General features: G+C 38.5%; 1 protein-coding gene across 5 annotated transcripts in view; it reads right to left on the bottom strand.

Annotated features, from left to right (window-relative positions):
• Positions 1–17,749, bottom strand: part of DENND5A (DENN domain containing 5A) — a 59,791-nt gene that overhangs the window by 36,673 nt on the left and 5,369 nt on the right. For 3 of the 5 annotated variants that reach the window (XM_015286468.4, XM_015286470.4, XM_040701185.2), the window contains exons 2-4: positions 7,979–8,050; positions 7,267–7,376; positions 5,853–6,513 (exon numbers count right to left, since the gene is read on the bottom strand). In XM_015286468.4, coding sequence (XP_015141954.1) covers positions 5,853–6,513; positions 7,267–7,376; positions 7,979–8,050 — 843 coding nt within the window. The remainder of the gene's footprint in view (positions 1–5,852; positions 6,514–7,266; positions 7,377–7,978; positions 8,051–17,749) is intronic. The other 2 variants (XM_015286469.4, XM_015286472.4) reach the window with 1 other exon arrangement.

Genomic DNA, 17,749 nt, shown 5'->3' with positions numbered 1-17,749 from the left:
GTACCATGGAATCATCTCTAATGGGTTTTGATATCTATGCACTGTAAATGAGGCAACACCAGATGAACTCAGAGCATGTGTTCTAACACAAACAACTACTAAAACATTCACAATGCAGTCAAGCAGCCAGGCTGGAAAGATCATAAAACAAGTTCAGAAGACTATGACAGTTCGTATCTTCAGTCAAGCTATAAATACAGTACAAACTGTAAACAAAGGATGCCTTTCGCATGATGCTGCAATAATATCAAGTTCCAGTCAGAAAGTGGGGGCAGAGCAAATAGGAGAGAGTGGAAAATAAGTATCTTTCATATGTATCTGTGACAGAGGGGAATGTCTTCTAACACACTCATAAAAGTAAGGACAATAAAAAATTGCAAAAGGCACTTGAACACACAGGTTCAGATGCTGAGATTTCTGAAGTCATTACACTGCTACAGAGTGAAAATGAAAAAGAACATCAGCTCTAAACAAACATTCCAGAGAAAAACGGTTCCTGGCATTCGTGATTAGTTGTGTTAGAAAGCAAATGCGTAGAGTGTGCAGCCTGCAAAGAGTCCCTGAGGAAATCCTGAGGAACTCAGTGCAGGCTTTGCCAATGCCAGTCAACATTCTGTAATACAGGCTTTTGATTTTCATTTTCAGATCGAGCTATTGCAGTGGAAAAGGTACCTGCGTAAAGCTTCTTGTCACTGCCTCACAGCAGACCTACCGTACAGAGCTCCTTCACTCAAAATGAGCTAGAATGGTCTAAACAGTTTTAAGTTCTTGATACAAATAAATAAATAAAATAAAATAAAAATACCTGGACTGAAGTATGTTAGGGAACAGCTTGATGAACATCACCAGCAGCACTCCCCTACTCTGCCTGGACACCAAATCCTGCCTGAACAGTTACTTATTAGTTCACAGCTTTAATCACAGCCTTGACTGCAAAGAAGTGATGAATTAATAATAAGCTTTGGGAAGAAGAATCTATTCTATACCCTATGTTCTCCAGTGTTAAACTTTAAAGTAGCTAGAAATGCACAGAGATTCCAGCTGGTTCATATTCGGCTTGTTTACCCAAAAGAACAAATCTCAGAATAGAAACAGTGTTTTCCTACCACACAAAAACACTCTGTCTAATTCTGCTGGCTAATTTAAATACAACTTCTCTCTCCATCAAGCCAATGTTCTCTAGGCATTATGCACGTCAAGAGCTGCTGGCAGAAGGACAAAGGCAAGAAGCCTGCAAACAAAGCAAAATAACCTCAATGTTTTCTTAAGTTACACCTATCCAGAGAGGGTGTGGTGTTTCATTTGTTTTGTAAAAAAAATAAAAAAAGGAAAAAGCAGCACCAGAGCACTACAAAGGATTTAAAGATTTATCTTTAAAAAAAAGGAAGTGCTCCAGCAGTGGTGTTACTCTCACTCTTGTTTTTAAAACCAGAATATGCTTTTCTGGTGCAAATCCACATTGTTTTTCTTCTTATTTTTAACAACACGTGACCACTTGCTTTAAGAACACAGATAAGGTGTGATTTCCTCTTCCAGTCAATTGCTGCATGTAAAATACATTACCTCTTAGAGTGCTTTGTTGAAGCTATTTACACCACTATCTACCTGTGCCCAGAGCATCTAGACATTTTTGTTGATCTACAAGAGACAAGCACATCGAGGAAAAAGAAGGAAATTGATCTTCGGTCTGGAAAGAGAGGAGAAAGAAAGAAAGAAGTTCTAAGAACCATAATTTCAAATCTCTTTTCCTCACATTCTACCAAAGTGATGTCTACAAGAACCTACAGAAATCCAACTTCATCCAATCGAAACAGTTAAGCAGTTAAACAGTCTGAAATAGCTCTTCCTTTGAATAGTCAGAAAAGGCAGTGAAACACTGCTATATTTGTCAAGTAATTTTTCCATTCCCCTTACCACTCCCATTCTGTTACTTTAAAGGAGAGATGCCCTTACAAAGGAGGACCACTACCACAGATGAGTTTAGAGATCGTCAGAAAGTACTTGAATAAACTAGAAGGATGTGCTATTGAACAAGATTAAACCTCTTCTTAATTTGAAGAGGAGCGGAAGGTGAAAAGTTAAATATGCAGTCATTATAGACAGGTGACATGCAATGCACTTGATCTATCAGAATAAAGCACTGCCAGGACCCAGAGCTCCCTTTAAGGATGGGACAAAAGAAACATTTTCCAAAGAATTCTTCTGAGCACAGGCACTCAGTATGTCAGACTCTAGATGAAGCATGCATTTTTCAATTGGGCTTTTTACTTCAAACAAACAAACAGAAGCAACTGCAGAGAGAGAATTGTGGTAAGGAGAAGCAGTGGATCAAAGAACTTCCAATTCACGTTCACTTCTGTATCTGACAGAACACAGAGCCTTTTTTCAGGCCGAATAAAGATGCCTGCATCAAGCAGCCCATTCCCTAAATTACTGTAGACATAAGAAAATGTCTTTCAGGAGTCAGCTAATATCAGACTAGTAATGCATAGAAATTAAGCCAATACCTTAAATCCTCACAGAAAACATCATTTTAAAGCAAGTGAAGTTAAGTGGATGAACAATTCAAAGTCAAAGCAATCAAATAAACTTTCACTTGAAAATGGCAACAGCCAGCAAATATCCAGACAAAAAGCTGAGTAAGATCATCTGTGGCAGTGGTGCATTATATTTCTCATTTTATTGTTTTTAGCTGCTTAAAAAAAAGCCTCCTCCAAGCAGATTTCACAGCCTTCTGAACAGTATGCACTGAGTTCAGACAAGCACTAGGTGCCGTATAATAGAGATAAGAAATAAATCCATTTCAGAGATGCAACAGCAACATAAACTGCAGGAATGCAAACCTGCTCCTGTAGTGCAATCTAGTGAGGGCACACCTAAAGCTCCCCTTCAGCACCACTGTCTTCTGGTGTTTCTGCCCAAATTCCATGGCTCAGCACTAGCTTCAGGTTCCTCATCATCTCACAAGCACTTGAATTCCTCTAGCGCTTTCCAAAGTGGGAGAGGCAACTCACACAAGAAGACAGCCAGATCAAAGAACTCATTCTCTACATTTGGTTTATGTTGGTCCCATACACACAGGTTGTGCCAGTATAGTGGGACAAAAGAATTTCCAGAAGCATGAATCTGGAAACACGTCCAAGGAATCTCAAAGCAAAACACACTCACTGCCAAGTGAAGTTACTCCTGTTCCAAGGACTGCCAGCAACTGAAAGCACTACATAACTTGTTTCAAAAATGATTGTATCTGCCTCCAAAGTCCTCCAAGGAAAAATAAAGGTGGGAAAAGAAACAGTCTCACAAGGAAACCCTCATATACTACTCTAAACCTAAATCCATCCAACACATGCAGCAATCTCATCTGACCTAGAAGAACGAGAAGGGATCCTGTTTCAACTGTCACAGTTCTAAGCACCAAGAGATCTACCAAAGCCAAAATACAATGAAAAAATTAACATTTATATTCACAAAGACAACCTAGACCTCAGACTACTGCTCATGCAAGAACAATGGCAAACTCTTTACAAAAGTTCAAGCAATTTTCAATTCCTCTCAGAACTGAACACATCTGTATTTACATCCAACATACCCTTCCTTGCAATCAGAAAGAAAAAAAAAGTTAGTTAACCCTATAGAATGTATTAGGAGAATATTCCAGTTAAAAGAAAATGAAGTAAAAGAAGGAAACTAATTGGTAAAGGTATAGACAATCAGAATCTCAGTCAGGTGTATCATTTTTTCTACTGATAACATTCTTTTAAGCATCAAAGAAAGCAATCATTCTACTAAACCAATTTTCTACTTCACGGCCAGAAAAAAAAAGAATATCTTGGTTAGCAAATACATGAGAGATTACAGGAAGAAAAAGTTTATTTTCTAGGATTTCAAAATACTTCCCAATCTCATTTCAAATAGTAAGTCTTTATCAAAAGCATTTTAGAAAAGTCTTCAACTTGACTGCTAGCAGCTCCCTCAGCATTCACTAACTTTTGTTATTACCCACTAGTAGCTTTAATGATGTTCTCAGTGTTAGCAAAAAGCTTCAAGAGAGCAAGAAAAAAAAGTCTGAGATTTGATTCCTCAGAAAATACATGCTTATGTTTCAAAAACTACAGCTACTGTTACTGAGAAGGCATGATTTTATCAAAACTGATGGCCAAAAGTCTAATAAATAACTAAACTTATTTTTCTTGACTGTAAGAAGGCCTTTCAGCCAGAAGTTATTAGTGAAAACTTGGTAGACTGAAACAAGACACTTCTATAAGGTATAAAGAAACTGGACTAAGACAAAACTTAAGGTAAGGCAGGAAGCAGTAGACAGAAACTGTCATAAAGATCCAGGGCTACTGGCCTTTGGTTGTAGTAAGTCCTCTCTCTTGATTTCCATAGATCTGTGTGTGCAAGCAAGAAATCTACAGCCCAGAGCTTTTTTTAAGCTATGTTAATTAATGACTAATCAGACACCTGGAAAGAGCCGAAGAGGATAAACAGGTTGAGCCTATCAACATGACCCTGGAAACAGAACCTAGAATACAGAAGATGAGTCTGCAAGCACACTGAGTTCCAGCCCAGGGGAAGCAATACTCTAGAAAAGGTACAGGGAATGCTGTTCCAATGTTGTGACATGTTCATTACTCTTCTTACTGTGCTTCCAGCTAGTAAGGCATACATACACATCTGCCACACAACAGCTCCAACACAGCTACAGACCAACTTGACCACCTTCTTCAGATGGAAGAGTTTGTGTTAAAATTCCTGCTCACGAGACAGATGTCCACATAAATAAACTCTCCCTAGATGCATTATTGGGTTTTTCTGTTGTTGTTTGTTTGGTCTGGTTGTTCAGCGTTTTTGGGGTTGGTTTTGTTGCTGTTGTTTTTGTTTTTTCTTACTCTATTTGAACGAAGGTATCGTTTTTCTCTGGCAGTTAACATTTATACAATACAACAACTGAGACATAATGTCTTGCTACAGCTATACACCTTTGATCCACATACACAGTGAATTGTTCTTCGGCTTTAGTCTATGCACACATCTCAACACACATAAACATCTTTATTTCATGCTTCAAGAATTTCGTTAATAACAGCAGGATATATTTTAAAAATACTTAACATTTGTTTTCCACATAATTCAGTCACAGCTCAATGGAAGAAAATACTGAAAACAGACTTCAATAACACCATAGGCTATTCCAGGATTCAGCTTAGGGTCTTCTAGGCTTCTTTGCCACTACTATAAAACTGTCATCAGCAAAAGACATCAGCAATAACTGTTTCGGGCCTTAACAGAGATTTGAATTTTAAATTCTGGCAAGCACAACTTCCTCAGGTAATTTTATTTCAAAATAACTACAGAAATGTGACTTCAGGTACTCAACAAGAAAATCATATTTGTACTATGAATTATTCTTCAAAGTCCTCCGAAGTTTACTATGCCTCTTCTCAAAATGCACACACAGTTTGGCAGAGATAAGAGGGAGAATTCAGCTATGCAATTACATGGGAAAAAGCATATTACACTAACAATAGAACACTTCCAGAAACAACAATAAAGAGGACAGTCAGTCCATGACTGCAGGAAATTACGCGAAAGCCCCAGGGTTTAAGCTGAGGTGTCCAGAAATAGGAACCAAAGAAATGCTCTTTGTAATTTGAGATTTTTTCTTGACATTAATACCTGCATATAGATTAGTCCTACTGCATTAGCACTGTAATGCCACTTTAATGCAGCTACTCTGTTTTCTTTGTTTTGTCTCTGTTTTGCTTTTTTTTTTTTTTAAACATTCCAGAAATGAAGAATCCTTATGCCAGTACAACTACCAGATAGGAAAACAAAAAGGAAGTACTCACGCTGTGAATAAAGCAGTATCTGAAATTCCAAGAGGGCACAGGTGAAGAGTTGAACCACATTTTCGACTCCAAGCAATTCAAATACTTCTTTAACCGGGAAATCAAATAATGGTAGTTCATTGGTGCTTGGCCTCTGGCAGATAATTGGTCCATAAACACCTGAAAATTTTAATGACCTTCCTGCTGGAGGAAGAGGAACCTCATAGAGAATATTGTAGATGTAGCTTTCTAAAGGTAGAGGTGGTGGCTGAGGCGAAGTCACTGCTTGGTGAAGTTGTTCTAGTACTTTCTTACAAGCTTTCATGAAAGACATCGGAGTAATCAAACAAATGCACTTTGAGACATAGAGCGTGTCTCTGCTAATATCATACGAGTTAAAACGCTGTAGCTTTGAAATGGAAGTGCCGTTGCAGTCTCCAGTGCTGCTGCAGCTATCTTTGTCATTTGTGGGTGGAGTATGAAGAATGTCATATTCAGCATTGTGCATATGATACAACGTCTGCATTGCACTGCAGATCTGTTTGCTAGTAACTTCCTCAAAAAACGTGAGAGAAAATCCAAATGTCCGTGAGCCATCTTCACGAGTAATAATAAAAGAGTGGAACTGAGGTTCTCTAGAATCTGCTTGCGTCTTGAAAGCAAGCCCTTTAGGCATACACAGCTGTAAATAAAAACAAAGAGGGGAGCGGGGAGGAGGAGATAATATTAACACTTTTTTCTCTTCCCCTCACTTTAGAAGCACTTGCTAAAACAGAATTTAGAACCCACAAACTGCCATCACATTTCATATTAAAACTGCATTAAGTGTTAGGTCTCTGTACAATACAGTAATACAGATCCAAATTAGAAAAACTAAAGGAATACCTCAAAAGGACTGTATGTTGTTCCTTCTAAAGGCCATAACCATTTCACTACAAGCCTCAATAGGAATAAAATAAAATAACAAAAGGAATAAAATAAAATAAAATTCAAACTCACACGAAGGAAAGTATTTGGTCACTAAGACCAGAAACTTGACAAAGAAAAGTAATATTTTTGGTCTAAAATAAGAAACTACATGGCGTTCCATTAAACAGTACTATTATGCACAAGGGAGATTCATTAACTACAGACTAATTTATTTCTCTACCAATTCTCTAGAATGTAACAGAAAAAGATGTAAAGAACAAAAAACTGTCCTCAAGACATATTGTTTACATATTTTAAACTTAATTTCCTTTAAAGAATATCCCAATTAAATGAAAAGATGTTTTGAGCCTGCACAATGTAGAGCATTTCATGGTATTTTTTTCGAGTCTATAATAAACTTCACAGTGCAATTTTTTTTTTTTTGGTCAAGGAAAATAAAAGCAAATGCCTTCAATCATTAAAGAAGGTTTTGCCTTAAAAACGAGAGCCATTAAGTGATACTGACCATTCCCACTGCATCCTGGTCAAAAGGGTTCCATTCAACATTCTCAGGATAGCGAGCAAGAACTTTGGACTTAAATGTGCGTCTTAACGGAGTCTGATCAAAGTTCTCCCCTGAAGGTGGAAGAAAGATACACATGTAAATATATCATTCTCTTTTTGAGCTCTAACAAGGCCGTAAAAGCAGGACATCAGCAGGTACACGTGAGAATAAGTGAATTAAACACACACTCCTTTTAAGAGAAACAGAAAACGCAAGACAGTTAGTTAGCATAAAACCTGACTGCAGATATTAGCAAGGACTGGTACCATAACATTTCTATGTTAAGTATCTGTGCTTTTCCTTAAACGTATCTTCAGATTGTGATTAATGTCAACAATTCTCTAAATTACTCTTCAGTTACTTCAGATTCTCGTTAAAGTACAGCTAAAGCTTAAGCTTCAGTAGAATTTCGTTACAGAAGAAAAGCACAAATAGACAAGAGGCAAAGATGATGCAAGTTTAACATAAACAAATGTGGCGTCACTTAGTTTCTTCTTCAAGACTTAGGAAAAAAAAGGATGTACATCATCTACTACAAAAAGTTAGCTGTGAAGAGAGAGCTTAGAGTGTTAAAAGATCAAGAACCAAGTAAGCGCCCATGAAGACAGGGTAGCAGGAGAATGGAAAATTGTGTTTGTTCTGTTTTTAAATTTCCCCACGCATTTTCCTTTACCTTCTGTTGCACTTGAAATGAAACGGCTGGCACCATCTCGGGTTTTAGAGGCCTGTATATACTGGCATAAAGCTATATAACAAATAAAAACAACACTGCATTATAAATTTCATACTGTCGACTGTAATTACGTAGCTAACACACCAGTAAACAACATGTACTCATTCTATACTGAACTAGCATGCATAATAATTAATCTACTCTCCTAATATGTTTTCTGTACATGTACCTTATATAAGTTCCACATTTCATAGAAAGATTATCAGTATATAACAGAAGCTCCCAGTTCCCGTATACACAACCACAACAGCAACGCAGCAATAGCAATTAGTTACCTGACAAACGAACGGCAGTTTTACATGTTAAAATATAAAATACTCCCAAAAAGCAGACAACGAAATAAACTCCAATGACAAGACCATTCCAAGGCTTACAGAGGTACATGGATTTAAGCGGCATGGTTCTAATTCTTAATAGCCATAATACAGACTGGCTGACACATCCTCCTAAATTTCCACTAGAGCAATGAATGTCCATTGTGAAAACACTCAGTAACTCCACAGTTATTCTTCCAAATTTGCGTTTGCTAAAACAAAAACGAAAAAACAAAGGAAAACCACATAACTGCAGATCTTAAAAATAAGCTTTGCTATCTTACTAGAATGCAATTAGCTAAGCAATCATGCAGCTGCTGGCAGCTGCACTAACAATCAGTCAGAATTGCATGAAATCATACAATTTAAATAAATGAAACTATTTCAGCAACACCTGCAAAAGAGAAAACACCCTTCAACTCCTCACTTATTTGCTTGCATGCTACAATTACACGGCAATAGAAATTGATTTTAAAATTGATTGGGTTTGTTCTCTACTTCTACAGCAATATTAAAACTCTGTTTCTAAATGAAATAGAATCTTTATTCCGTTACCTCCACAAAGTAGCCATTCAGAGATAGTTATAACTGTCTATAGACAATAAAGACCTAGTAAACACACCCCACTACAGTAAAGACAACTCCGTTTCCATCATATGCTTAGAAGTCTGTAGACAGTTAACAAGTCATCTAAGTTTGCATTTGGTTTTCAGCCTGCCTCATATTACCTCAAACAGGGATCTGATCCTGAATCAGGACCTAGGACAGGTCTCTCGGTACCTAAGCTGCTCATATGTTTCATTCATCTCCATTTTTTTAAGCACTGAAATTAAAGGAAAGATTGTTGTTTTTCTTTTTTTTTTTTCCCCTGATTGGCTGAAAAGCAACAGGGCAACTGATTTTCATTAAAAAAAAATGCACTTGAGTGGTTTTATATTACTTGGTTCAATAATATGATTGCTCAAAGACAAATGAATGGGTACTGGGGAAATCAGAAACATGTATATAGAGGGGTAGTTAGGGGGAAAAAAATCTGATACAACTTCCTTGAAATACAGCCTTCTTGAAAAAGAGCAGAACCAATTACAGAAAACATTTACTAACAGCATCTATGCCAGAGCTAAAAAACAAACTTAGAAGATGAAAATAAGGGTTTAGAGAAGTTTCCAGTCTCCAAGAAATAAGTCAGGATGATTAAGCCACCTACTGTTTTCCATATTTACATCTGTGCAGATGATATAATGTCAGCCTTTTTTATAGCTGAGGAAAAACCTCATTTACTAAACTAGTTTGTTTTCCTTCCCCCACATAATTAAACAAGTAAATATGTGAAGGTCAAGTTTTTTCCTGAGCTCGGAAACCACATGACAATTACTACATGCAAGATCATGCATATTTTGGAAAGAATTAGACAATTTCTGGGATAAAAATCTTCCCAAGATGATCAACAGTGAAAAAACTCATGATGCTACTCATCCTTTACAATCACCAAAAAAAACAAACCCCCCAAAATGGATGCTGATCTACTCTAAAAAGCTTTTCCCCATATTCTCCCAAGACACACTCTCTCTAAGACATGTACATTTTTTAGACCTAAAAATCAGTCTAAAATTTAATGGAAGTAATAAAACTGGTTTCTGGAAACCCACCTTGTCTTTGGAAGTAAATTCTGATTCAGACAGAAGCATACATGCATTCTCGTAATCAAAGAAACAATTCTGCTATTGCACAGGCACTGCTCTTGTCAGACGGCCTTCACTCCTATCCTAGGGACACACTGCTCTGGTTTTATATTTTTCTTGTTGACTTTTTCACATCAGCGTGGTCTTCCATCTATTACCCATCTTTTTTTTGTGAAAACCTCAATGCTTATAATAAAACAAACCACTGGACCTTCAGAACGAGCAAAGCTGAATTCAAGTGATTCTGATAGGGAAGGGAACTCAAGCAACAACTCACCAACATCTGCAAATTTCAACCCTGGAACAGAAAGTTGATCTGTGCAACTCCAGGACACTGAGCAGCCTATTTTCTCACTGATACAACCAATGAGAACCTGAGCACCAGCAGGTTCAATGCTAGGCTCCCCTTCACTTCCCTCACTGATTGGCTTGCAGTTACCACTAGGCATCCAACAACAGACACACACATAAAATTGCTTTACTTCAGAGTCCAAATCCAATGAACCCTTAGTTCCTAAATTTATGACCAGTTAGAAGCTTCTCAGTTTCTCACATACACTTCTTGCTCCAGCAAAGCACCAACTGCAGCACATTTCCAGTAGGCAAAAATAACCCAAGGTTTCAAGGTCTGTCTCTAAATGAACTGGACATCGGATTAATTTAGTATTCATTGAAAAAATTTTGATAATAACTCTGAATAACAAAACATTTTAGCAGTTGCAGGAGGAAGAAAAACCATCAGAAATTGACAGTTTTATTCTAAAACTGAGAAAATAAGGATGCAAGAGAAACTGATAATGATATATCCCGCAAGTGTTACAGTGAGCTCAAGCTCACAGTAAAGACAATCAAAGGACTGCAGTCATCAGATCCTGCTTCTCATAAAATTCCTTTCCTTAAAGGGCACTGGCCTATGTGTCTGCAATTCGGGCTTCCTAATTACAAGCACATTAGGACAGCCACACACCCCAAGTATTTTACATATGAACAAACTACTGCACCTATTTTGAGTGATATCGCAATTATCCGCCTAATATTGACTGTAACGTATACGACAATGCAGATTTGCAGTGCTCTGGCTCCACTCCTTTTGCTGACATGACTTCTCTTGACACTCAACCTGTGAGCAGAAGACAGATGTGTCTGAAGTAGGACTCACACACTCAAAAAACATGATATACTATGGAACACAACATTGTTTTGGTTTTTACACATAAAAACCATGTCTACCAATGGAAACTGTTTCCACAAAATCATAAAGTGGGACAAAAGGTTACTGAAAGTAGAGTGAAACTTAGAGATCTTCAGCAACCTTCAAGATGCTGTCTACCAAGCTTCCCTCAGCTCTGAGGTGTAGCAAAAAGAGGAGTCAACCCTGAAGGGCTTACTTTGGCTCTTTCTTGATTTACCCTGAGAAAAAATTGATTCATTGCCTTCCATATTCCTCTTAGGGAAAAACATCTTCCCAACACAGTAAAAAAAATAATGGTTAGGTTATTCAAAAAGACAAACACCCCTTGCTTCTTTCCCTTCTCTTCTGACTATGCCACTTGCAATGTTCCGTTTGCAAGCTGAACAGAGGGGAGGAGAATTCATGGCTGCTGTCACTGTTATTAGCTCCATATAGAAATGTTAAGTTGAAGAAACATCTTCACATGCTGTCATGAAATAAGCTACAGCTGAATCAAAACTATTAACACATGCTGTAAACCCAAGCCATGCCTGCCAAACATACAGTTTCTTCCAGGTAGCTTGCAGCAACAGAAGCAATACATATTTAGGTGGACTGTTTGCTTAAACTGTTCTTCCTGAGAAGGGGCAAACTGGATCAAAAAAATTCTAGGGATACTTCATAATTTCTTTCTTTCTTTATTTAACTGAACTATAGGATTTTACATATGCTATCAATTCATCGTTTGGATTCAGTTTTCATAACACAACTGTAGTGCTACAACTCTTAAAAACAAAAATAAACAACCATTCAAGGCTAAGAACTACAGAAATCTCTCCCGGAATACTGGCTAGAAAAAAAAAAAGTCTCTGAACAGGTATTAGAGAGGTAGAACTGGCTCAATTTTCCTGCCACAGCAGCGAAGAGCAACTCAGAAGCAGCTATCCTACTTACTGCCAGTGCCTGACAGAAGAACTGAACGGTCACGCAACACTGGTTTTCAAGAATTGTTAATATTACCACCTTCATTTGTTCACTGAGCCTGCAGACCTGCTCAAAATAATTGCAAAACAAAGCTCTACTGATTCTCATTAAACAGTTTGTTGCCCTTGTCATGCCGAGCAGCTTGTTTCTTTAAATTCCTGTGATATAGCCTGCTATTCATTCAACCCACTGAGTTTCGATGCATGTTTACCACATACGTGACATCTTTTAATGGAAAATTATATTGGAGATCATAAGTAATCAAAACAAAACAGCTGTATTTTCTACATAAGGATACTCTCATTTAAGCATACACAGGCTGTACATGAACATCTTATGACAATCAACATAAAACAGATTAATCACAAAACAGTTCATATTACTGTAACTAAACAAATGAATAACGGCAATCTGCACCAGCAATTATGAACCACACATTTTGGGCAGCTTCCTTAGCTAAACAGCACACTAGAGAAATGGAAGTTAGGATTCAAGAGTCCCTAGAGAACCCTATAACCACACCATTTACCTCTTCATTTCCTATCCCACAGCTTAAAGAGTCTTGCAATGGCGGGACCCATTGCAGATTGCACAGGGTAAGGGCTCAACATCAGGCTGGCCATGACTGCCAGGTTTTCCAAAGAGTGGACTGCAGATCAGAAGTCAGTCAACACAGGAATACGAACAATGCATGAATTATAAACACCATCCAGAGAACAGCCAAGCTGCCTTAATACTGCATCTCCACTGTGCTTTGAAAAAGCCTGCAGCAAACCAGACTAGAGGACCAACTCAATACACAGACACTATATGCAACAAGATACTATATACATGTGCATATATTAATAATATATTTTGTTAATTTTATTCTGCTTTGAATGTTAAAAATGCATTAAAGCAAACAGTAACATTTACACTCGGGTGAAAATGCATATCATATAACATTTTTAAATGCATCTTTCTTAGTCTTGGCTTTTGGATGAAAACAAAGTAACTGCAGTAACATGCCTGTCATGGGGCACAACACATATGAAGAAGTCCAAATTGTTCGCAAAAATATGGGAATGGAAGCATTCCACAACACATTTAGAATGAAGTTAATCTAAAACCAGCAGCTGATGTCACAAATGGCAGTAGGATCCCCAGTTCAACCAGCAACCACTTTCTCAGTATGTGCAACGAGGTTACAGACACAAAGACATTTTTCTGGAAAGAACGTTATCTTTATAAATCATGCTTAATGAGCATAAAAATCACTCCAGCTCTAAAATACCTGGTCCAAGTCTAAACAAAAATAACCAGCTGGTAAAACAGCGTGTATATATCTGGAATCCATGCTGCAGAAGAGATGAAAGAGTAGAAGAAAATTAGAGAAATCAGAGGCAAGACCGATGGGTAGCATGGGTAGCAGAGGATAACGACACTGGAGGGAACAGATAGTATGCGCCCTGGCTGCCAGATAGCCAATAGTTGATCAGGTTACACTGCAAAATACAGGTGTTAAAAATGCACGTAGACGTGCAAAGACAGTAATGTCAAGAACCAATGCCTTAAAAATTAAAGCAAAAGCAGTTGCATTAAAAATAAGACTGTTTCCAAGCCTTATGAGAAAGTAAAACAAGAAAAAACAAGCAAGTAACTTAATCTGTATATGGCCTGCATCATACTAGATGTGAAATGTGATGGTAATCCTACTGATCCATTCTAGCCCTTCAAAAAATAAACAAGAAATAAAAGGCAGAAAGCCCAGACTTTGCCTCTGGAGAGCAATACCATCCTAACTTATTCCCAGAGGTGGCTGAACTTCAGGGATTCCCACTTGGCACTGGGATGAAACACAGGCTATAGAGAAACTGGCCATTCTCAGATATGCTCTCAGAAACACAGAAATAGATGCTTTCTATCACAAGAATGATTTGTTAGGACTCCACATCGTAATGTTAAAGAAAAGTAATTTCAGCGCATAGCTAGAGAGCTATTAATAAACCAATAATTAGCCACTATTTCAAAAGAATGGAAAAAAAATAAAAGAAATGCCTTTCTCTGATTCCTTCTTTAACAAATGTTGATCGATATTTAACTACAAAACTCTACAAACTAGGAAATAAACAATGACAGTTTGGCAGACTAAGGTAAGAAAGTCACTGAATGAGAATTCATGGAATGAAAACCGTGATTCAAGGAAAGATGCAGCTGCAAGACCTGTAAGCAGTCATTCCATCTGCGGACAAACGTCTTCAGATTATGACTTGCTTCCTTCCTTCCAGCTCCTTCTCCCTAAGCAGAACCACGTGTATTTCTCATCAGAGGATTCCCTTTCTGAGAGAAGCTCTTTCTTGGATACACACTGAAAAGAACTCTTCTCTTTTATGCCGAAACACACTAACCCACTGTCCTGCACTTCTATCCCCTCCTCCCCTCGCTGCTGGCAAGACCATAAGACACAGCGCAAGCTGAAGTGATGGCTAGACTAATTAATTTATTGCTCAAACTGGGACTTTTAACCATTTTGAAAATGGTTTGAGTTATTTATATGAAAAAAATCTTCAGAATCACTTTTCTTTTTTTTTTTTTTTGCAGTATCGCTGCTTTAGCAATTGGAATTGGAGGTTTCACATCCACTGTATGCAGTGAATTGGGGGTTTTGCCCGTTGTCTCTAATGGCTGTTATTTCCTAGGACTTATAAGAAATCTATGACCAACAACACTCACAGCTGTGACTCCCTCCAAAGACTCCTCTATGCAAGTTACAGTTCTGCTTTGGCTGAGAAAAGAGCTCAAAGGCAAAGGAAGTCCTCTGCCTGCCTTTCTAAAATAAAGGTAGAAATGTGTGTTAGGGACACGCTACCCTCTACTTAAGTGTAATAGAAATGTAGGTTGGGTGGAGTGCCATCCTTCAGCTGTAAAAAATAAAAACAACAAAGGATTTTATTTAGAGGAAGCAGAGAGAAGACAAAGAGAATAAGCAGTGCAATTAAAGGCTCCTAGGAGTTTTTTGCCTGTTTGTCATCGAAGGAACCCAAACTTGCTCCTTATCCCAATCCCACGAGAACACATTCCTTTCACCATACAACCTATATTTCAGCATTCAATGAACAACGTACTTCTTCCTCTTGCAGCCACTAGAAAGATAAGAAGGACAAAGAGACAGGTTCATTCCAGATCTGCTGACTGGAAAAGACACTTTTGTTTTCTCAGTTTCTTTTTCTTCTCAGCTTTTCAACAACTGTGACACAAAGAACCTCACTGTGCACTGAAACAAAAAAAATAAGAGTTACTTTCACTGTGTAACTGGTTATTTGGTGTAAGTGTCCCTGGATACAAAGCATATCTTGACCATCCATTCCTTCAGTGGCGCATATTCTTCTAAGCCCTCTATGACAAATGAAAACGAGAAATTATAGATATCCACGTGTAATTTAAGTCTGTATTCACCCAGTTGATAACAAAACACACCGCCACACATCCTCAGGAATACACTCAAAAACTGCAGCAACAGTTTTAAACCACCAAAGAAAACCAGTCGAGAACATCTGTATTCTGTGACTGCAGGCCCAGGGAATGAAAATCTTCTCCTTTCCTTGTGCAGTTTCAAGGAAGGTGGGAAGAGGTGGCCCAGGGAAGTGGCAGAAGAAACTATAAAGAATCCAATGCAGATGAAACAAGAACGTCCCCAACTCATACCTTTAAAAGCATCCTAAGTTGTTGGGTTTTGTTTGCTTGTTTGAGAGAAATACTGAGTAAGCGGCACAGGACAGTAAGATGGATGTGACACATTTCAACTAAGACTGCCTGATGAAAGTTTTCAAAGAACTGATCTTAAAAATGAAAATCTCTTACAAGACTTTTTTTTCCTGCATTAGCCAGAGCAAAAAGACAGAAGGACCTCTGGCTCTGTTTTCAACTAAACAACAGAAGCAGCATTCAAAGTTACAATACCGGGCGTGTTCTCACCCACAGCAGGGAGCAGGGCTGAGCTTCTATCACAGAACAAAGCTGAAATGCATGCAAAAGAAGAGGCTGAGAAACAAAAAGAATGGCCTATCTTCAGAATGGAACAGAATTCATTTACATGTACTAGAAATATGAAATGGAAGAGACCAGAAGAGTCAGGTTCTTCACAGCATCAGTTCACAGATGAATGAACTTCCACGGGAGAGGTGAACACTGTGACAGCTACCCAACGCTCCGTGCATGCAATGGACATGCAGTCCTAGAAGCAACCTCACAGAGCACAATGCACACCCTCTAGATTACAAAACCCTTAGGAGCTGGAGGTCCACAACACACCAGTTCGGTCAATGGCTGTGCACTGCCAACCTCTTCCCTCCTTCCGGGGCCTGGTGCTCCCTGGAACCTGCTACAGTGATCCATGACCAACAGGACCAGCCAGTCCTCATGTAAGGCACACGATCACAGTAAGGACAGACTTGGGATTACAGTTGCGATTGGCCTGGGCTGCCACAAAATCTCTGCCAGACCTTTTCCTCAGAAATGATGCTGATAAATAGGAATTTAACCAGTCCTCAGGGAAACTACAGAATGAGGTCTCCCACATTTCAACCTCTCAGACCACCCACATAAGTGAGCCAGAAAGGGACGGGACATTCCCATGCTGGTTAGAGCTGGTAGTGGGACTTCTCCCCGAGGTAATACTGAGGGCAGCTCAGTGAGTTAGTGATGGGCTTGGAAAACAAACCCAGGACATAACAGTGGTAAGGGAGTTTGCTGAAAACAGCAAGGCAAGGAGAAATAAGCAATATATGCAAATAGTAGAATAGTTGACAAAAAATAAGGGTCGTAAAGGTCAGAAGCAACATACAGCTCAGTACAGTACACTGCAGCAACCTCAGCATCCCTCCCCACGTCTTCCTGCAACTGCAAATACAGAGAGTAGCAAGTACAGTTGCAAGAAGTGTTTCCCAAGCTCTCCTGAAGTCATGCTGGAAGAAAATTTGTCACTGTGAGCCCACTTTGTTTCCTCACTCAGCTAAACATTGAAACGTTGCTCTACATGCAAATAAAAAAGTTGGCTAGGATCGCCTTGTTATCAGACTGCAGATCACTTAGCCACGGAATGCAACCAAGTTTCTCTCTCAAGATATTTGAGTACTAATATAAATGATGCAGTACAAAGGTATACGCTGTACCTGATTGTGGCAGATGACTAAATAAAGTAAGACAATATTCTACACTTCCACAGGAAGGTTTGAAACTAAAGGAGTCTTTATCCATCAAATAAGCAAAGCAGCATTTTCCTAGAAAGAATGAGAAAGAAACCTTTAGAAGAAGCACCCAAAGTAAATTCTTCATCACTCATCGGTCTGTGTTTGAATGCTTGATCATTTCTCTGTGCAGTAATATTTCATGCCTCTTAGGGTTAGCATTCTAATTCACAGCAAACTCAACTATAAACCACAAATCCAAAAGGCTTGTCAAGAAACTCAGAGAGAATGATTACTGCACAACACACGTCAGTAAGTAATTGTTTCTGACACTGTCACTTTACATGCATTACTTCTGCTACGTGAGCCCTGCAGGTCAGGGGGAATTCAAAAGA

The sequence above is a fragment of the Gallus gallus genome, chromosome 5, assembly GCF_016699485.2.
Source record: "Gallus gallus isolate bGalGal1 chromosome 5, bGalGal1.mat.broiler.GRCg7b, whole genome shotgun sequence".
NCBI classification, from domain to species: domain Eukaryota; kingdom Metazoa; phylum Chordata; class Aves; order Galliformes; family Phasianidae; genus Gallus; species Gallus gallus.
This window is presented reverse-complemented; position numbering and strand designations above follow the sequence as displayed.